Source organism: Eucyclogobius newberryi, unplaced genomic scaffold, assembly GCF_026437365.1.
Source record: "Eucyclogobius newberryi isolate DKJ021-1_F unplaced genomic scaffold, fEucNew1.0.hap1 SCAF_5, whole genome shotgun sequence".
NCBI classification, from domain to species: Eukaryota; Metazoa; Chordata; class Actinopteri; order Gobiiformes; family Gobiidae; genus Eucyclogobius; species Eucyclogobius newberryi.
This window is the reverse complement of record NW_027316167.1, coordinates 11,234,781-11,247,322: the sequence shown is the minus strand read 5'-3', so window position 1 is coordinate 11,247,322 and position 12,542 is coordinate 11,234,781. Positions and strand designations below refer to the sequence as shown.

The following is a 12,542-nucleotide window of genomic DNA, read 5'->3' as shown; positions in this document are numbered from 1 at the left end:
TCATTTCTACGCCGAGATTATATTATGATACACATTTCAGGCTGCAGAAAATCACCCTTAAGGCGTTTGTTTTCTGAATAAAACGCGTGTCAACCCGTGACGTGTGGCTCCGTTCCACGAAACACGCGGGCCGCTCTGCACTTGTTGCTCTGCGCGCGGCACGAGCCTGCGGCGCGTTCATCTGGACCGGAATGACTCGGCCCTCGTGACCCCCCCCCCCCCCCCCCCCCCCCCCTCCCCGTCAACCCCCTCCCCAATCTTTAAAACACAATTTCTCCCCCAACAATCTCCCCCTTTGCGCCTTGTAGATGTAGTATTCCAGCTCAGACTAATCCTGCACAGCCTGCGCTTCTGCACACGCATCTGCAAATGAACGTGTAGCATTGCATTTTTTCATTTATTTATTTACACCAAAGGAACCATGAACAGGCCTCCGTCTTACCCAAAGAAGAAACGAAGAGATTTCATTCCTTACTTTGTTGGATTTGTGGTGTTTTTGTATTGCGCCGTGTCTCTGGTGTCGCACGCGGCCGGGAGCGCAGCGGAGACGCGCCGGAGCCGAGTGCGCAGAGCTGTGGGTGAGTGAGGCCCGCTTGTGCTGTCAGTTTGCTCTAATCGTCATGTCTGTTGTGATTTCACAGCAGTTTGTTCTACTCCAGTGGCTAATTAGTGATGCCACGGTTCAATAGTGCGTCTTCTATTCTGCGCGTGTGATTGAGTCGATCATCTCGGGCCTAATAACCATAAAAGATGTGTTACAAATCAATGATCAGTGGTTCATTGGTGTCTTTTGTGGTACAGTGTGCAAGGATTTAGCTGAACTGTGTGAAAAAAGGGGCTACTTTTGAACTACAAAGCAAGTGCAACCTAAGAAAACACAACTTTACACCAGATCTTGACCAGGTCTAAAACAGGACTATTCCAGGTCTACACTAGGGCCAATCAAGGATGAAAACAGTGGTCTTTACGTTCTAGACAAGGATTTCCTCAAAGGAGAACCCAATATTCATCATATCAAACAGTTTAATAATTTAACTCTTAATTGTGTTTGATTTTTATTGTTGTTGGAACTTGAAGGAAACTGTTGTAAGATAAGATAAGATAAGATATTCCTTTATTGTCCCACATGGGGAAATTTCATTGGTGCAACGCAGGTAGATACAGAAGAACAGATCACTTATAGGAAGTCTGAAAAACACTTTCAGTAGAAGATCTCCTATAAATAAATAAATACATAAATACCATTGCATGTGATCACAACAGTAATTGCACATGAATATGTGTCACGACAGCACAAAGGTTGCACATGAATTTCACAGTAATTAGTACTTAGTAGAAGTAGAGATGTCTACATACGATTATAGTTTGAACTGAATGTATTTATTAAAGGTATTGTCTCAACTAAAGCCTAAAGTGTTACGTTTTTGTGTGTTTTTTTGCTTGAAGGCTTTATTTGACAGGACAGTCTATAGCGTGAGATTGGGGTGAGAAAGGGGAGAGACATTCAGCAAATGTCCGTGTGTGTTATAATCACCATGTGCAACGGTCACTTTAAGGTCTGTGGTCAAAGGTCCAAAGTCTTCTCTGGGATATAATAATACAAATATTAAGATTAAACTGTAAGATCCCATAATCATATTGTCCAACATTTCTCAATAAATCACATTTTTTAACATAATGATCTCTGCTCTTTGATAATTTGCTAATATAATACTAAAATGTTCATGTTGGATCATCTTGGTTTGGTTTTCAGAGAATGAGACGGAGTGCATCTTTCCTCAGTCCTCCGAGTTCCCAGACGGGTTCTTCACCGTTCAGGAGAGGAAAGATGGAGGTCTGGTCATCTACTTCATGATCATCTTCTACATGCTGCTGGCCGTGGCCATCGTGTGTGACGACTACTTCCTCCCGTCACTGGAGGTCATCAGTGAACGTGAGTCTGACCACGGCTCACGAGGAGCCAGGGACCAAAACGTGTTCTTTTAGTCCATCAGGAGCCACATCGTACAGTGTTATGGGACGGAAATAACATCAAATAGAAGAGGAAAGAAGGTGCATTAGGATTTAAAAATAATATTTCAAAAGATAAAGTACATTTTAGGTTATTTTTTAGTTCAGTAATTTATTTATTTATTCAATTTTTCCATTTAAATCCTTGTGATTATGACTCAAGTATTAACATTTTAAAAATGCATTTAAAAGGTGCTAATTGCTGATTATAAGACTGTTGTTGTGTGTTTGTGATTTAAAATAGCTTTTAATTGTCAATTATGGTCTATTTAGTGTTTTAACTTTTGTAGTCATTTTAGTGAATGGATTTAGTTGTATCTGTAGTACGCAGAAACTCCTTGTAATGAAAAGTGCATTATATATAAAAATTAAATCAAATCTAACCCTAAAATCTATTATTTTTATTATTATTATTATTACACAGATTACATATTTAGTGTACAGTGTGTAGTTTGTTCTCTGCTCACACACTTGACATCATGTATTTTTATGGAAGAAGGAGTGAGAGTCATGCACAGGGCTCAGAAGGCCCCTGGGGACCGCAGCGGGCCCCTGGGTGACGTAACTCTGGGTCTGCACCAGGCGCCAAGGGAAAGACGGGGGAGAACCAGACAAACAAAGGAGGAAGTGACTAACTCGATTGGTTTAATAAGACGAGTAAACACAAGTGTGAAGCGAATTGTAATAAATAATAGCAATAAACGATCATTTTGCAAATACATTATCCCAACAATGATTATTTCCTTGAGATTAGTTGTATACAACATGAAATGCCTGTAAATATAAGAGTTTTACCAAATGTGACCCAGTTGAGGATATTCTGATTGAGTCTTTTTACAGACAAATAGAGTTTTGATCAAAAACACAATGTTTCTTGTGTCTTTTTTAAATAATCCATTGTTCTGTTCGAATCATACAACCTTTCCTCTGCGCCCGTGCTTTGGAGTCTGTGTAAAGTCCGGATAACTGATATAACTGTTATTATTAAATCATCTACATAATCGACGAGTTGTGGTGAATCAGTTCCCTTGTTTCAGCCATAAACTGCAAGCTATTTTAAATAGTTTTGCAACTTTTTAAAATAAATTTAAACTAGATTTTGACTCCTTATTGATAATTGTGGGTTTGCGCAGGCTTGGGACTGTCCCAGGATGTAGCAGGGGCCACTTTTATGGCGGCCGGCAGCTCTGCGCCCGAACTCGTCACAGCTTTTCTGGGTAAGTCGCTTCCGTTAACAATGAATTGATCACAAATTAATCGTTTTTTCCCTCATATATACCATTTTTCAATTCAGTTTAATTTTAAAACTAATAAAATAGCGTTCAATATTCATTTCTTGAACATACAAACCTTTGATCATTCCAATTTAACACAAAAATAGTCAAATCTGTTCATCTTAACTCTAAATTCTGCTCCAAAGTGATAATATAGATCGAATGTATGTCTTTATTTGGTGCAGTTTACAGACCCCACAGCTCCTCTTTGTTCAGAACCGCTCTATTATGTGGTAGATGTTACCCCTGGTGGGATCAATAAAGTCGGCTGAATCTGAATCAAACCAGATGCTTTTAGGATTTGAGGATTGTCCGTAGCCCCCTCTAACCGCCCTTGTCCCACGTGAAATCACAGTGTGTCTGTTTTTGCCGTGGGTCAGGTGTTTTCGTGACAAAGGGAGACATCGGGGTGAGCACCATCGTGGGCTCCGCCGTCTACAACCTCCTGGGCATCTGTGCGGCCTGTGGACTCCTGGCTCCCATGGTAAATCACACACACTCTTGTTGTGCACGGTCATGAAATAAAAGCGTGACTGTCCTGTGTCCACGTGCAGGCCGGGCGTCTTTCGTGTTGGCCCTTGTTTCGAGACTGCCTGGCCTACGGCATCAGCGTCTCAGCTGTTCTCGCCATCATTTCTGACAACAGAGTTTACTGGTAAGAGCCGGATTATTCATTTACCACTGTGTGAAGTCAGAGCACATGTCCTGATTGTGCATTATACCGCCCAACGTTATCTGAGATTTACTGCCGTGAATGTTCTCGACGAAGGAAGATTTCTGAGAGTGATTCACGTTTGTAGTGTTATAAAAGTATCGTTTGTTGAGCCTTGAGACGGTTCAGGATCAAACTGGAACAAAAACATCTGCGTCACTGACTTTACGACCGGGGAACAGGACTTTTTGTTAGTTTAATTATTAATTCACTATTTAACTATTACATTTGTGTTTAATACATGATTTTGACCAGTGCTTCTCAAACTGCTATTTTAGACTTGATTTGGTGTCAGTTTACACCTAGAATAATCATAATAATAATGTTTTAGACCAGGTTCAGATCTGGTAGTACTCCGAAGGCCAAATACTTTCTTTGGTGGTACTTGGTGTGAATTTTTTGACTGTTCTACATTTATCTCTTCTGAAACTGTTCCAATTATCTATAATAGTATTCACAATTCTCTTTTTTGGGGGGCAGGGATTTAAAAACATTACTATAGATTTGAGATTGTTAGGTCTGGATCCATTTCTGTGGCAGTAAAAGCATAGTTTGGAGGATTAAATGTGAAATTTTGGATCGTTAATCAGAATCAAAAAAAGGTTTATTGCCAATTGTCAGCAAATAAAATTCACAAACATAAGAATTTGTTTCAGCGTCAAGGTGCAACATAAAACAATGAATAATAATAATGGCAAAGTATATCAAATCAAAAAAGACATGCATAAATTAATAGTTCACTGATCAAACAAACTTAGTCTCAGTATGTGCACAGAATTTACAGATGGTTGGAAATAGTGCAGAAAGTGAACAATGCGTAAATAGTTATTGGTTTGAATCATTGTTAAAGTTGCAGGTGTCTCAGCAGTACGCGCAGTGCCCTGTAGATGGCACTAGAGTTAGGCTCGTTTAAAACTTTTGCCTTATCTATGTTCATGAATAAAAGCCATATTTATTTGTTTTAATCAGAACATTCAAGGATCCTGAGCAATATCACCCACTATTCTCATGTACGTCCAATGATGCCCGTCACGTACAGCTTCAGCATTACATTCATGAACTTGACCTTGACCTCCAGGTACGACGCGGCCTGCCTCTTACTGGTCTACGCCGTGTACATCGTGGTGCTGTGTTTCGACCTGCGCATCAGCGAGTTCGTCCTGAGGAAGGTGAGCCCGTGCTGCTGGTGTTTGGGCCGAGGGGCCGAGGAGAAGAGCGAGACCCAGACGCTGATGGGCTGGAACCAGGACTCCAGCCTCAGGGTCCACAACCGCTCCAGGACCGACAGCGGCATATTTCAGGACAGCTCCGGGTACTCGCACCTGTCGCTCAGCCTGCACGGACTCAGCGAGATGCCAGAGGGTCAGTGCAATTCTGTTTCATTCGTGAGGAACTGAGGAGAATGGAGAGTAGGCGTGAAAATGAGGTTAGAATATTAGCAGCTCTCGGAACTCAAACCATTCAAACCAATTAATGCGGCAATTATGTGGCTTTCCAGACGAGTCTTACTCTGGGTTCAGTCACGGTTCGGTTCAAACTTGTGTGTGGTTTATTTGATTGGAATGGCCTTCCTCTGACAGTAAGAGAATGTACGTCACTGTCCGCTTTCAAATATCACCTTAAACTGAAAGAAAACCAAACCTGTGAGCACCTTTGACCAGCCTTTTATTGCCCTATGATGAGTTTTTTTTTTTAATATAATCTGGCATATTTACACTGTAATTTACATTTGATAATGAATAAATACATAAATACATAAATACATAAATACATAAATACATACATACATACATACATACATAAATGAATAAATAAATAAATAAATACATACATGAATAAATAAATAAATAAATACATAAATGAATAAATAAATAAATAAATAAATAAATAAATAAATAAACAGGTGGATAGATGGCTAGATAACTGGAATTAAGTTAGGATTTTACATTTCCTAATTGGGTCAATTCTTAAAACTATACAATTTTACCAAATTTAACCAAAAGAAGATTGGATCCAGATATGAAGAACAAATTAACCTCTTTGAAGCAGATTAAACCTTTAATCCTTCAATTTCATGTTTATACCGGGGCATATCACACTTTGGAGGAAAATCTTGTGTTTACAGTGTTTCACAATCTGTCGCTTTTTGGACAAAGTCAAGTCAAAGTCAGCGTTTATTGCATTATTCATTAGCTACATCATGGCAGCAGCAGCAGCATCTCTGATCACTCACACACCACATTCACACTCCAACTGGGTGAAGTGTCTTGCTCAACGACACAACCACAGTCCTCGCTGAGCTGAGATAGATCCTTCTGCCTCTCTAAATCACACCGTCTCTCCATGTCCCACCTTCAGAGCACAAGAGTGTGTTCGCGGTGCCGGAGAACGACTTGAAGCGTGTCCTGTGGGTGCTGTCTCTGCCCATCATCGTGCTGCTGTACCTCACCGTCCCGGACTGCAGGAGGCGTTTCTGGAAACAGTGGTTCATGTTCACCTTCTTCATGTCCGCCGTGTGGATCTCGAGCTTCACCTACGTCCTGGTCTGGATGGTCACTGTCGTAGGTGAGACACACGGGGACGCACGATGAAAGGGTCACACAGATTCCCTCAAAGTGTAATTATATAGATATAGATAAGGTAATTTGATCTCTTATTGGGAGTTTGTTTGATTGGTAGAAGCAATGGTTCAAGGTTCAAATTGTGACGGTAATGGCACTAATGCAGGACTCTTGGTCTGCAATGGTCAATATCACAGGTGCTTTGTGCTGTCCAGTCCAACTTTAATGTATTTGACAAGAGCTAATCTCAACCTATGACCACCAAGACTAGATATTTAGTCATGTGACGCAGTACATTTATCTAATTTGCAGGTGTGTACTTTTAGCAATAGTTATTTCAAGTGTGACAGGGAGTTCAGCTGTATATTCTTTAATAAGCTCAGTTGTGTGTCATGTTATCTTTTACATAACAATTGACACTATTTAAAGCAGCTATTGTTCTGACACAATTCCAGTGATAAGCTCAACCAGTTAGTGAACACATTTCTTATCAAACTGCTTGTATTTGTTATAAGGATAGTGTAAAGTTTTTGTTTTTTGAACTATCACTTTGAAACCACTCGGAGTGATCCTCAAACATACTTGAAGTGAATGTAAGTCATATATAACTACTATTAGATAATCACTTTTGAGTAGATGTGGATCTAAGTGTTATTAATCGAAATTAAGATCCAATCATCCAATCATTAAAACTCTCTGTCAGTTCGAGTATGTGTGGAGCAGAGTTCATGCTTTCGAGGAAAACATTTGGCTATTTTTTGTGTTGTCTGATTTAGAAATGAAGATTTGAAAGCTATATTTATCTGAGTTTAATTTAGTTTAAACAGCCTTAGTCACAAGTATTTAATAGATAACCACGTTTTTTTCCACGTAGATGTGTTGGAGCTATGGGTGTTAGAGTTCTTGCACGCCTGGACGCTGCGTGGAGTAAGTCCGTCAGTCGGCCTCCTTGGTAGACTGGTTTTGAGGATCAAGAGTTTGAATCTGATGAGAAAAAGGCCTGACTGAGCCGAGCAGAGTCACATGGCGGTCGGCTGCCTCATTCCTGGGATACCATTGTCCTGGGGGTTCAGAGGAGGCCCATTGTAGCGGCCGGGGGGGATTAAAGACCCACCACTCCCCCAAAGAAACCTGGTCATGTGAGGGAAAGTGTACGTACAGGGAGAACCGGACCAGGGACGAGAAGTGCGTTTTCTACTATAACAAAGGTATAAGTGCTAGTGAAATAATGTTATTATTATTATTGTCTGACAGAGTTGGGCAGAGGAGACAAAATATATACAAGTAATAAAATGATTCAATTAGGAGTACAAATTAAAGGTGTTTGGGGAAGAAAGTTGTTGAAAACCTTTTTTTTTTCCTCAATTAAAACCAATACATTGAAAACGTAATAGACTTGCCACATTTACTCCATCAAAAATGGCGTAAAGTGGTGGTGAGTAAGTCAAATTAAGCCTATTTTATTTGCCATGTAAATGTAAAATATGCCGAATATCAGATAGAAGGTGCAGACACGGGGTGCTGAGATATCCTTTATCAAATCCATTTATTTAGAACGTTTCTGTCTCGTGGAATCAGAAAATGCCTGTGGCGCTGGTATGAATGGATTTAGTGTGTAAAGATTGAACTTCAGGAGCACCTTGTCTGAGTAAAAATATCCTCTCCATAGTTTCAGAAGATGTTTGTCCAGTACAGTATCAATTTATTATAGCATTTTATTTAGTTTTATTCTGTGCCTGTGCCTTTGTCAAACCACTTTCTTTTCTTATGCTTGAGTGCTAAATACATCTTTGCATATTCACGTTTCATTTGGCATCACATATACCTCACATATACAATATAGTTAATACACTAAATTGCTCCTGCTTGTGTTTATTCTGTACTCTGCATTACCATTAAACATATTCATCATCATATTCAGTGCTTATGACCGTGGGCCTTTTTACTGTTGTGCAAATGAATGCTAAAAACAATCCATCCATCCATCCATTTTCTACCGCTTGTTCCCTTTCGGGGTCGCGGGTGACTGGAGCCTATCCCAGTGACTTCGGGCTTTAGGCGGGGTACACCCTGGACAGTGGCCAACTTGTCACAAGGCCAACACAGAGACATAGACATTACAGACAGTTCACGCTCACATTCATTCACTAGGGCCAATTTAGAGTCACCAATTTAGCCTAACACATGCATGTCTTTGGACTGTGGGAGGAGCCGGAGAACCCGGAGAGAACCCACGGTAACACGGGGAGAACATGCAGACTCCACCCAGAGAGATCATGTGATGTTGGTCTGGTCCGGGAATCGAATCCACGATCTCCTTCTTGGGAGGCAAGAAAAACAATATTTGATTATAAAAGAGTTTTGTTCTAAATTTATGCCGGAAACGTTCACACTCATAAGCTCCTGAGACTTTCTGGATTAGACCCTGGAACATTCAGACTAATATTGGGAACTTGGCACAAGAGGCGTTGATGATAAGAGGATTTAACACCATTATGGCCTTTACTGTTAAGCAATTAAAACATACATTACAATGATCTCTAATGCTATAAGATTCAGTGTTTTCAATTGTTTGTTTGCTATATTAAATCTGGATAATGTAACTTTCATGATAATAGAGCATATTTATAACTGGAATGGAGACAAACTGACAATAATGGCTGGTTGAAACTGAGCAGAAAGTGTGTTTATTTCATCTGTTTTAGGGGAGACCCTGGGCATCCCCGACACAGTGATGGGCCTGACGCTGCTGGCCGCTGGCACCAGTATCCCAGACACAGTGGCCAGTGTCATGGTGGCCAGAGAAGGTCAGAAAGCACATCCATATTATGTTTACATCAGGACACCGGACCAAAACTCACTCATGTCAAGTCATATTGTTGTTTTACGTTTATTCTTTTGCATTTGCTTTTTATCTAGCATAAAGTACTATAAACTCTCACATTGTTTTTGTATAAATATAAACTTTTATTATAAGACCATAGCTATTTGCTCAAGGCGAATGGGAAGTCTGTCAGTTCTATCTACTAACACTTGGTGGCAGTAGATCTGTTCTGTGACACTTGCGTTTTAATTTGATTATTTGTTTATTTGTATAATGTTAACAATCATAAATCAAAATATGTTTAAGTATTGAGTGATTTTTATTTAATCTAAAAAAAAAATTGAAATTATTATCCAGAATTATGTTTTCAGGCTGATTGGATATTTGCCATGGGTTGAAAATGTAGATCCCACATTGTATTGGCCAACATTAATTATTTTGACAGCAATATTGAGACAATATTTTCACTAAGCATTAAGAATGTGCTAAAATGTGCCTGTATTTATTTATAGGAGATCTTCTACTGAAAGTGTTTTTCAGACTTCCTATAAGTGATCTGTTCTTCTGTATCTACCTCTGTATCTACCTGCGTTGCACCAATGAAATTTCCCCATGTGGGACAATAAAGGAATATCTTATATTATCTTATCTTAAATGTCTTTTTCAACGATCAAGTGTTGCACAAAATGTGAACGGACCATAAAATGAACCAAAAAAGGGTAGAAATATCACTTTATACTCATTTGTGAGATTACACTAGACATTTGTTTCTCTTTTAGCTCATTTTAATGTATTCAAACAACAATTGCAATGTTTTCTTTTTTCTTTCTGCTACATCCCCCTCTCTCTACCCCTTCATTATCATATTATGAACTTCTCACAATAAGCTAAATTGTTTTCTGTGTTGCAGGAAAAGCCGATATGGCCATGTCCAACATCGTGGGCTCAAACGTCTTCGACATGCTGTGCCTCGGCCTGCCCTGGTTCATTAAGACGGCCTTTGTGGACACTACTTCCCCCGTGGAAGTCAACAGCACGGGTCTGGTTTTCATCGCCTCCACTTTGCTCCTCTCCATCGTCTTCCTGTTCGTGGCCGTCCATGTAAACAACTGGAGACTGGACTGGAAGCTCGGTCTGGTCTCTCTGTTCTGTTACTTGGTATTTGCAACTTTGTCCATTTTGTACGAGCTCGGCATTATCGGGAATAATCCTATAAGACTGTGCAGCGACTGAGGCCACTGCTATTTACTACCCTTTGCTGCTTTCTCAGGACCAAAGGAATGTTGCAAAAACTCAAACTATACAAACAATTTTAAGGTTTTAAGTCTCTTAAAGTCAACATAAGGAGGCTGACCGCTGATACTGTGCATGAGCAGGTCTGGTCACATTATGAACCAAAGGAGTGGACCAGAGGATGTCACAGTAATTATAATATCAATTTATCATCCACTTTATAAGCTGATATGAACTATTTTTTTTACATTTGAGAAGCTTTTTTAATGTTAATGACTGATCTTCACCTAATGATAATTCAACCTATTATTACTATTATTTTATTATTACTATTATGGTTATTATTGTTATTATTCATAAAATAAAAATGATTTTAAAAGAAAATATAGTTTTTACATGTTATTTTTCTCAAATCCTCAAGCACAAAGGTAAAACACTGTCCCTTTTAATTCAATGTGAATGGGGATTATAAAATGAGTGAGTCAATTGATCAAAAAATATCTATAAATTAAGAGTTAATGTGATTGGCCAACAATGGGACGGTGTAAAGGGCCTTGTACCTGACTTGTATTTATTCTAGTAAAGATAAATGCGCTTTACATCACGCACCGTATGGTAAAAGCAACTCAGATAAAATGAGACTGATATATAAATCTATGCATGTAATACAGAGGCTAATGATGGGGTCACTTCTTTCTGTCCCGTCTGGCCCCTTGTTCTCTAAGAATCATGGGAAAAACAACTGCTTTATCACTGTCCCAGACACTTGGTCACGGCGCAATATCAAGAGTGACATTAAAGTAGTAGAAAAAAGCAGAAAACAATGGAAACCGCTGCATGAGACAGTTGTTCCAGACTCGTGGTTCAAAAATCAGGTGCAGACCCTTTAAGTACTGTATGTTATTGACACTGCAAGTGAATGAAAAGTGCATGCTTCGGTTCTATTTAACTTGATTTTTACATTCCAAACCAAGATTTTGCTCCTTGAAATGCTCAAGGAGACAATATATCACCTGCTCTTGCTGTTTAAAGCCAAAGTCTGTAAATGCACATTGTACTTTTACCTCACGCTGACCAGTTTAGGACAATAAAAACGGAGAGTCCACTGAACTTGCTTCACCTTGGTCTTATTTGAAACTGGGTGAATAAGTGAAGAGAGAACACACACAGTTTGAATGGATATGATAAGGTTTTATGGACATGTCCTTATTGTCTGCGAAGAGGAAGGAGAGAGCGCCGTAAAAGGTAAAACTACAAAACTTTCCACTGCTTCCCTGAACTGGAAATGTAGGATCCATGCTATAGTCATTAACCATTTAAAACAAAATGTATTGTTTGAAGGGTGAACGGTCTTCAAAATGTTGCCCTGTAGACGGAAAGTCAACCCCATAGACCATTTACACTACTTTTTGTATGAAAATGGGGAATATTTCAGTAGTAATTCCTCCTATTTTTTCAATTTTAAGTGTTTTTTTTGTCCTGTTATTGCATAGAATATACAAAGTAGTTTTTGGAGAAGCCTCCTTTCCAATGTATAATGTAAAATGTGTTCCATGTAGTTCAGAAATCAGCAACAGCCAACTTTAAAGTAGGTGATACATTTTTATCTGAAGCTGATTTAAAAACCAATGCCTTTGTCTAGTGTCTGCACTATTTTGTCCTTATGTAAACCTAGTTTATTTGTGGTTTACTCGGTCTTCAATCCCATTTTAGATCAGCTTTAATAACGTGCTAAGTTATGTTAAGTACTTGTTTCGTAATTGCTTCGCTGGAATGTTCCACATTATGGCATTAACCATATCGAACCAGCATTCTAGCATTATTGCTCAAAAACGTCTTGAAAACCTAGCATTCCAATTACAACTTTCAAGAATTTGCTGTATTTGAATTACTTTGGTAACACATACACATTAAGTACAACCACAAAG

At 39.2% G+C, this 12,542-nt stretch overlaps 1 protein-coding gene across 1 annotated transcript; it reads left to right on the top strand.

The window, feature by feature from the left end:
• Positions 1-393: 393 nt before the first annotated feature.
• On the top strand, positions 394-10,805 carry slc24a5 (solute carrier family 24 member 5). Its single transcript, XM_072465750.1, has 9 exons — positions 394-578; positions 1,754-1,933; positions 3,144-3,227; positions 3,665-3,768; positions 3,839-3,939; positions 5,075-5,358; positions 6,355-6,561; positions 9,263-9,364; positions 10,292-10,805. Exons 1-9 carry the CDS (start codon positions 422-424, stop codon positions 10,612-10,614), a joined length of 1,542 nt encoding a protein of 513 aa, XP_072321851.1. The 5' UTR covers positions 394-421; the 3' UTR covers positions 10,615-10,805.
• Positions 10,806-12,542: the final 1,737 nt, after the last annotated feature.